Below are 8,939 nucleotides of genomic sequence, written 5' to 3'. Positions count from 1 at the left end.
CAAGAGATTATGAAACTTTAAAGAGACAACAAGAGTATTGTGAAGTTATATAGAAACTTTGAAAATTTTGTTAACCTTCACAAATTTCTTTTTTTAAGGAATTGGATTGTGACTGATTAAACATTTTAAAGATTGATTTTGTAGTTTGGTCAATAATACTAGAACAGGGAATTCAAGATGATAATTCGATATTCTACAAACATTAAAGCAACAAAACTTTGACATAAAACAGCCAAGTGCAAACCAAGAACAATTAGAACAAGCACAACCCAAGTGAATAATATGATATTTAGAAACTTAAAAGCGTTGATCATCAAAATTTTGTTTCAACGTCCGAGAGATCCACGCCTTCTCGGTAAAGCTCAAAGTCATTAGCGCTCCATCTGCAGACCAAGTTGAGTTTGAAATAGCCAACTTGATTCCCAACGGACACTGCAACAAGTAATTATAATAACTAAAGCATAAGCAGATTTTTCATAACACAAACGTGATGAAGAAAGACATTTGGATTCTTATTTACCAAAATACGAGAAGATTTTGGCGAAAGAGGCTTTCCTTCTTCACAAACTACAAAGTCGGAGAGCACCTCCACCGTACCTACATAGTGATTCATCAAGATTACATTCAAAATAGTGTATTGAATGAGAGATGTAATCACAAACCGTTTCTACTGCAGTGCTTCTGGTTCTTGAAAAGTCAGAATTCTCATAAGCGTTAAATAAGCTGCAACGAAGAAGCTTTGTGAAAAGTTGTAACAAAGAGACATGATACAATTCAAGACAAGAGGGGGTTCAAGAGATAAGATACCTTTCGACTTCTTCCTTTGGCATATTCGTAATAAGAAGTCCAGCAACACCATGAAGCAGCTGAAACAACATTCCACAACATAAGTAACTGACAGTAAAAAGTTCAAGTAAGAAGCAGAGTACAAAACCTTGAAGGCTTTGAAGATACACGGACGGATTTCATCAGAAGCAGAACGACCTAGAGCAACCTGCATCACTTTGTTCGAACATAGGAAGAACCTAAACCAGTAGAAAACAAATTATAAATAAAAGACACAAAGAACAGAGACGAAGAAACATAGAAGAAGAAGCAGAGAAGAAGATAAATAGAACAGAGACGAAGGACACTTAACTGTGTGAAGAAGAAGAAAAACGTGAAATCTCCATGAAGAGGAGAAGATGATTGGCGGAGAAGACGATAGAAGGTAATTAATACTAGATTCCAATCTCAAAATCCCAATACAATTACACGATTCTACCTTTCGATTCACAAAACAGCCTTTTGTTTTTTTTTTTTTCCCGTCAAGGTTTTTTTTCTTTAATATTGCATAACAAAGAAACAAAAGCCCGAACCCAACAGAACTGGATCCGGGCCCAACAATATTTTACAAACCAAAGCCCACAAACAGTCTGACATCCATTCAAAAGAAAACGGGCCAGCAGCCCACAACACTCAACTCGAAATCGGCGGCCCAGACTTCCCCTTTTGGCCGACGCGTCAAGGAGCCGGGACGCGTGTTGAAATCTCATCATCAGCACGCCACGCGTCAACCGATGCCTCATCCTGACCGTCACCTACGCGAAAAACCGCCTGAGCACCACCGACACCCTCGTTACGCCGGAGCTCGAAACCGGTGAGCCTCCAACGTAACCACTTTTCTTCAGCTTTCAGAACTCTCTGCGGAGAGCATCCTCGATCTCATCGAGATCTCATCCGTCTTACGAGAGCCGCGACCCACAGCAACACATACATCACACGCTATACCCGACCACCACTTCTCACCACTAGAGCCGGCGACGCAAGGCTGTGTAAGCCTTCACCCCCCGGAGACAAAACCGAGGAGACGTTGCTGAAGAAGCCAACCACCTCCCGGAGACTTGAGCCGGCGACGACGGAGCTTTAGTAGCCTCCACCTCCCGGAGAAGAACTTCACCACGCTTCACCTCCACACGACCGCGCCTTCACTCCAATAGCCCAGCCACCGTTGATGACGGTTCGCTCCTCGAGCTATCGTCTCCGGATGAGAGTCAATCAGAGCTCGGGCAAAGCGAATCAGGGGGAGGATGACGAGAGAACAACAAGGATACGGACTGCTTTAACGGAAGGGAAAACCAAGAGGTTCCGGCGACGGCACGCGCGCCTACGCGCCGGCCGCTCACCGGAACCAGATCTACTTTCTCTCTCTTGGTAAGTATATTAAGACTAAAAAATAGAAAATATGAGCTCGATTGAATAACTGACTCTGTTTATTTCAAAGTTTTGTTATGCACATAATATTTTACTATTGTCATAAGAAATACATAGGTCCATGTCCAGAAAAGTTAAGTAGTCGATGTCAATACCATATCCGTGAATTGATTAAAAATAATGATTAATGGTTTTGAGTAAGCATAAAGTAGAGTTTCTTTATAGTGTATATACAATAAATTGTATGAAAGAATTAGAGAAAGACAATCTAACAAAATCTATACACAATAAATTGTATGAAAGAATTAGAGAAAGACAATCTAACAAAAACAAGAAGAGGCTGTTTGGTGTCCTCTACTTTTAGGCATGTCAACTTTAAACACTATTATTCTTGAATTAAACGACCCCCGTGACCATAAGAAAACTTTAGACGATGAACAAAAAACACATGTCCTAAGAAAAAGGGAAATTAAGTGAATAAAATATCACTATTAAGCTGCAAATGGTTGTATTATTAGATGAAAGTATCACAAAAATGGATTTATGTAAAAAATATTGAGGTCCAAGTTAGCTAGAAACAAACAAGAAGATATGTAAAAATTCTCTGTTAGATAAGAAAATGCTAAACTTAAAGCTCTTTTCCCCTCTAACTTTTTAGTTTTCACTTAATCACGTTCATATATACTTCGTTCATAGATCATAATTAATTACAAAATTTTCCATTAACTTTTTCGGTGACTTTTCCAATAATAAACATGATTTTGTCGGTCTAAACAATAAACTAGATTTGTAAGGGCAGTGGACTTGCCTATTAAGGTAAAATAATATATATGTTTGCTTTGCTTTCTGGTTGAATTGGTTTTTACTACCCAACTTGATCATTTTTGCATGTGATTATAAAATCGAGTAATAGTGCGTCTCATTTTAATTCTTTTTAGCAAATTAAAATATTTGAAAATATAAAATATCGACATTATAATTTTTTCGTAATATAAACAGTACATATTATATTTTTAATAAAAACTATAACATTTTTTTCTGAATATAGTAACTTTATGTTATTAAAATTATTTGTTATTCTTTGCTATATTATTTATACCTTAAATAAATAGATATGTAAATAAAATAATTTTCTAAATATTTCTCCCATTTTATTATATTGGTGATTCACAATATGAAGATTTTTTTTATTTTACCTCAATTATTTGAAATGATTTAAAACAGAAATGTAGAATCGAAAAATTCAAAATTTTTATATATCCATACCACACAAAATATCAATATATTCAATCATTTTAACCAAAACTCAACTTCATATATACCTAAAATTGTTCATATATTTTTAAACCAAAAACCACAACCAAACTGAAATCGAAAAACCAATAAAAGCAAATTATAGCCGAACGAAAATCGAAAATGTTTATAGCGAAATAAATTAGTTAACAAACAGTTATATCAATAAATTTGTCAATAAATATATTTTCGCGCTTCCAAAGCGCATATCAAAATGGAGTTATTTTTGGGTTCACCCCTAGGGTGAACCTTTAGGTTCACCAACCAATAGAAAATTGTCATTTTAAATCTAGTATCTTTTAATTAAGGAAACCAAATAACTTGCAAATTATATTATCTCTTCAAAATAAAATTTAAAAATAAATAAAAATTATATATAAAAAACGAATTCAAAAAAAAAAATGTTGTCAACAAAACACTAAACCCTAAGCTCTAATACTAAACCCTAAACTCAAATCCTAAACCCTAAATCTTTGGGTAAACCCTAAATCCTTGGGTAAACCCCTAAACCCTTGGAAAAACACTAAACATGTTGTCAACAAAACACTAAACCCTAAACTCTAATACTAAACCCTAAACTCAAATCCTAAACCCTAAATCTTTGGGTAAACCCTAAATCCTTGGGTAAACCCCTAAACCCAACCCTAAACCCTTAAAAACACTAAACATTTGGATAAATTCTAAATTATAAATCTTAAACACTAAACTCTAAATCTTAAAAATAAATATTTTTTTAAAATAATATTTTTTTAGAACTATTGTTATTTTTATTTATTTAATTTTTAATTTTTTATTTTAAAAGCATAATATAATTTGGCAAGTTATTTTGTTTCCTTAATTAAAAGATACTAGATCTAAAATGACAACTTTCTATTGGTTGGTGAACCACCCTAGGGGTGAACCCAAGAAAAATTCATCAAAATGTAGTTGTTTGGTTAAGAGTTAAGACTGATGACTTCATCGTTCTTGGGCTAAATCAACGACTCACTATTACTATATACTTAAAATAGGTCGAGTTTTAGAATGGGCTTTAGTAGGGTTTCTCCTTTCATGTATATTGCTTTAATTAGGCCTTTCTGTTTCGAAGTCGAGACAAATACGACAATGTCCACAGATCAAATAATCAACACTTAACTAATTTTGTTTAAACCTAATTTATAAAGCAATTATTTCGGTCATTTGGAGTTTTGGACCTTTTCCAAGAGGAAAGAATAATCTGACAGTTCTCTTCATTATATTTCTTTTAGTTAAGCTTTGCCTAAACAATATATATACACTAAAAGCTAGTGCTCTAACAGAAAAACGTTGCTGGCACAGACGACTAACCAAAAGGGCTGGAGTTGATATTGTGGATTCAAGTCCAATTTCTAATCGATGTTCGTGATCATGCATATCATGGGATAAGATCATTTACGTTTAGTTAGACAGTAATCATGGATCATATATGTGATCAATTGCATATAAATTAATAGGCCTAATGTAAGAAGTGACACTGCACAAAAGTAAAAGAAAATCTTGATTGTAAATTGTGTGCAATATACATTTAAACTCCTCAGGGGCCAACTTAAGAACAAGTACATATAATGGATAGTGTCCATGTCAGTGCTGCAGTGCATGATGTGTACATCTTTAACAAACTACTGTTTTTGTATTATATGAAAAATTCTGAAAGTAACTTTTTGCTAGCAATAATATTGTGGAGACACAAACAGTTTTTTTGGTCAGGAGAATTGATTTTTTTTTTTTTTTTTTTTTTTTTTTTTTCAGGAGAATTGATTTTGTATAGCACAAAATGCACACCTTAATGAACATTGAACTACTGTATATTGAAAGCATATGATATATATATGACTAAATGAGATTGTAGAGAATGTTCTAACTTCTAACTTGTTCAACGCATGCAATAGCCTTTATTATAAAATATGGTGTCATTAGATCGATTCCTTGCATCATGGTGATTTTTTCCTCAAGTCAAAAAACAAAAAAAAAGTTGGTGATTTTGGTTTAATCCGGTTCAACAGAAACATTGTAGTAGTGCATGTCACGTGACATCACACTTGGTTGGTGAACTGTTAGGCCACGTCATCACCACGAATATTCGCCAAGTCAGTATATAACAAAAATATAAAAAAATATAACAGACAAAATCCAGCTAACAACGACACTCTCTTTCTCATCGCTCACTACTCTCTTCTCTCTGGATCTCCCACGTCGACGACGACCATCTCGCCTTCTCCGTCACCGGAAACAATGATCCCTTACGCAACGATCGAAGAGGCCTCTCTGGCGTTAGGCCGAAACCTCACGACACTCGAGTGTCTCTGGTTCGATTACTCCGCCGCGAAGTCAGATTACTACCTATACTGCCACAACATCCTCTTCCTCTTCCTCATCTTCTCCCTCGTCCCCCTCCCTCTCGTCTTCGTCGAATTGGCGCGATCCGCCTCGGGATGGTTCGATCGGTACAAGATTCAGCCCAAGGTCAAGAACTCCTTCTCCGACATGTTCCGCTGCTACAGAGACGTGATGAAGATGTTCATCCTCGTCGTCGGCCCTTTGCAGCTCGTCTCTTATCCTTCAATCCAGGTAATAATAAAGTTTCGATCTTTGGCTTGTGGGTGTTGGAGATTTTGTCTGATGAATGTGTAATTGGGAACAGATGATTGAGATTCGGAGTGGGTTGCCGTTACCGTCGTTTGGGGAGATTGCGGCGCAGTTAGTGGTGTACTTCTTGGTGGAGGACTATACGAACTACTGGGTTCATAGATTCTTTCATTCCAAGTGGGGTTACGAGAAGATTCATCATATACATCATGAGTACACTGCTCCTATTGGGTACGCTGCTCCTTATGCGCACTGGGCTGAGGTTTTGCTTCTTGGGGTTCCGACGTTTCTTGGACCTGCTATTGCTCCTGGACACATGATTACCTTCTGGTTGTGGATTGCTTTGCGCCAGATTGAAGCCATTGAGACTCACAGCGGGTAAGGAAAATGGGTAATGGTAGATCCATTGTTTTTACTTTGGATTGCATCATAACAAGTTTTGAATTTTTTTTACTAAAGTTATATGCTTTCCTTTGTTAGTATGTCTATGAAAGTTTTACTTTATAATGGGCTACGTGGGATCTTTCAATAGTGGTTTACCTTTTTTTGTGGGGATAAGGTAAAGCACTAGCCTTTTTCTGATACTTTCTAGACCCTTTTAGATTTTGAGTTTAGATTTTGAGGATTTCTTAGGGCGGGGTTCTTAGGGAAATATAAGAATCTGTTTCTTAATTTTCAACTAAAAAGTTAAGAAACTGTTTCTTAAAGTAATACTTATATTTCCCTAAGAACTCCGCCCTAAGAAACCGTAGATAATGATGCTCTTAGATATAGCCTTTTGGTGAGCATTTTCTATTGGTTGAGCATGAAAATATCTTTCAAATGATAAGGTGATGTCTTGGTGAGCAACTTAAAACTATCTAAAAGCAAACAAGTAGGTGTGCAATATGAGGTTGACTGGTTTTTGATTTTGTTTTGCAGATATGATTTTCCATGGACACTGACGAAATTCATTCCATTCTATGGTGGAGCTGAGTATCATGATTACCATCATTACGTTGGAGGACAAAGCCAAAGCAACTTTGCTTCAGTTTTCACTTACTGCGATTACATCTATGGAACTGACAAAGTGAGTTTTTTGAAACTTTTTAGTTCCTTTCTGGTTTAGTAGTTCTGGATGAAATCATTGACAATATGTTAATACTTTTCTTACTTTTCATCAGGGTTACCGATTCCAAAAGAAGCTTCTTCAGCAGGTAAAACAAATACTCCCACAATTAGCAGTATATCTCCTGTCAGAACCAAAGTTATACAATTGTGAACAAAAACATCATATTGATGATATGTTTCTTGAATACTTTACTTGCATAGACTCCATTACTTAGTGGTTATATCTTTATGAGTTGTAGATCAAGCAGGAGTCCAAGAAGAGCAACATGCAGAATGGAGGAGATAAGTTAGATTAGTAAAACCTAAAGCTCCTCAGGGAGGTTTGAGTTTACTTATCATAAGATAAGTTATAAGCAATCTGCTAATCTAATCAAGTCAAGACTCACAAAAGACAGAGTAGTTTAGTTTTCTTCTCTGTCCTGTGTTACATGGACATGGTTGTGCATCTTCAAAATGTGTTCGCTTTTCTCGATCAGAATTGTTCCTTTTTTTTGTGCGAGATTTTGACTCTTTTAGTTGAAGGCATTTATGATTTTGTTTGGTAAGAGTTACATATCGAAACTTGTCAATCCCCCTTTTGTTTGTTTAAAATCTAAAGGTTTAAGAAATAAATGATATATAGTGATAAGTACCAACCAAGCCCGTCTAGCTCAGTTGGTAGAGCGCAAGGCTCTTAACCTTGTGGTCGTGGGTTCGAGCCCCACGGTGGGCGTATATTTTTTAAATTTATTTTGGAGTAAATGTAGGATATTATTTGGGAGTAAATGTTAGGATATAAAGTCGTTTTAGATGGACATTTAAGCCAAGCTTTGTACAAACATCTAAATACTAGATGTCGAGCCCCACGGTGTGGGCGAATAATTTTTTAATTTATAAGGTCTTTGACAATCTCTCTCTAGATATTTTTTAATTTCCGGCGGTGCCGCGTCCTCTAGCGCGGTTGCCGGAGCTCCTCCTTTGTCTCTTCCCTCTCTTTGTCTTCTTCTTTTCCAGTTCATCTCTGTGTTCTCTGGTTCTTTTCTGCGGCGGAGGTGGAAATCTCCCTGAAGTTCTCCGGTTCAGATCTGGAGATTTTGGGTCTCGATCTGGAGCTTCCATGGTGAAATCAGTGGGCTTGAGGACGGCTCGCTCCTCATCGTGTCGGCTCCATGCTCTTGCACCGAGATCTCTATCCGGTGAGTTTTGCTTCGTTGGGTCTTTCCTCGGGTTGACGGCGAGTGACTCGTCGGGCTGTTCTGGTTCGAGTAGTCTCCTTCTCAGCGTGGCGTGTGGCTGGGTTCGGAGGCATGCTCTGCAGGGATCTAGAGCTTCAGATCCTGGCTCTCAAGTCTCTCTCTTCTGCTTTGGTGTCCTCTGATGGTCTTCGGTGGTGCTCATGTGAGGGTAGGCTTTGTCTCTCTTGCGGTGGCTCCGGTGGCGGCGCGTGGAGTAGTTGACCCCTCTGTTTGCGGTCTGGGCTTGCTCTGGCGCGTGTAGAGGGCAACTGATCGTCAAAGTAGTGGAGGCTCGACGGTGTGGCGCTCCTCGTTGTCCTCTCTATCTCCTGCAGGTACTTTTGTGGCTGTGTAGCCGAGATGGAGTTGCTCGGTTCTGGTGGCGTGGGTAAGGTTCAAGTTTGGCTTCCGGCTTTTTAGCTTGTCAAGTGGGTACTACGTCGGAGGAGGTGTGCCCAGCTGGTCCCCTTGCTCTATATGGGCTTGGCGGTTAAACGGGTGTACACGGTCTCGAGAAGATGGGTT

The 8,939-nt window shown here is 37.7% G+C and overlaps 1 protein-coding gene, 1 non-coding gene and 1 pseudogene across 2 annotated transcripts; 2 read left to right on the top strand and 1 right to left on the bottom strand.

Moving 5' to 3' along the window:
• Positions 1-216: 216 nt before the first annotated feature.
• On the bottom strand, positions 217-1,758 carry LOC106330974 (annotated as a pseudogene).
• A 3,856-nt stretch (positions 1,759-5,614) lies between these two features.
• Positions 5,615-7,764, top strand: LOC106323529 (methylsterol monooxygenase 1-2). Its single transcript, XM_013761637.1, has 5 exons — positions 5,615-6,072; positions 6,146-6,468; positions 7,012-7,159; positions 7,254-7,286; positions 7,440-7,764. Exons 1-5 carry the CDS (start codon positions 5,737-5,739, stop codon positions 7,494-7,496), a joined length of 897 nt encoding a protein of 298 aa, XP_013617091.1. The 5' UTR covers positions 5,615-5,736; the 3' UTR covers positions 7,497-7,764.
• Positions 7,765-7,839: 75 nt separating this feature from the next.
• Positions 7,840-7,912, top strand: TRNAK-CUU. Its single transcript has one exon. It is a non-coding gene; the product is annotated as a tRNA-Lys (tRNA).
• Positions 7,913-8,939: the final 1,027 nt, after the last annotated feature.

Source organism: Brassica oleracea, chromosome C1, assembly GCF_000695525.1.
Source record: "Brassica oleracea var. oleracea cultivar TO1000 chromosome C1, BOL, whole genome shotgun sequence".
In the NCBI taxonomy this organism is placed as follows: domain Eukaryota; kingdom Viridiplantae; phylum Streptophyta; class Magnoliopsida; order Brassicales; family Brassicaceae; genus Brassica; species Brassica oleracea.
Note: the sequence above shows the minus strand (reverse complement) of the source record. Positions and strands in the feature narration are given on the sequence as shown.

Excerpts from the sequence above, each read along its gene's own strand:
- LOC106323529 (XM_013761637.1), top strand. The coding sequence starts at position 5,737 with ATGATCCCTTACGCAACGATCGAAGAGGCCTCTCTGGCGTTAGGCCGA. Across the intron at positions 6,469-7,011 it reads GCCATTGAGACTCACAGCGG|ATATGATTTTCCATGGACAC; the intron begins GTAAGGAAAATG and ends TTTGTTTTGCAG. Across the intron at positions 7,160-7,253 it reads ACATCTATGGAACTGACAAA|GGTTACCGATTCCAAAAGAA; the intron begins GTGAGTTTTTTG and ends ACTTTTCATCAG.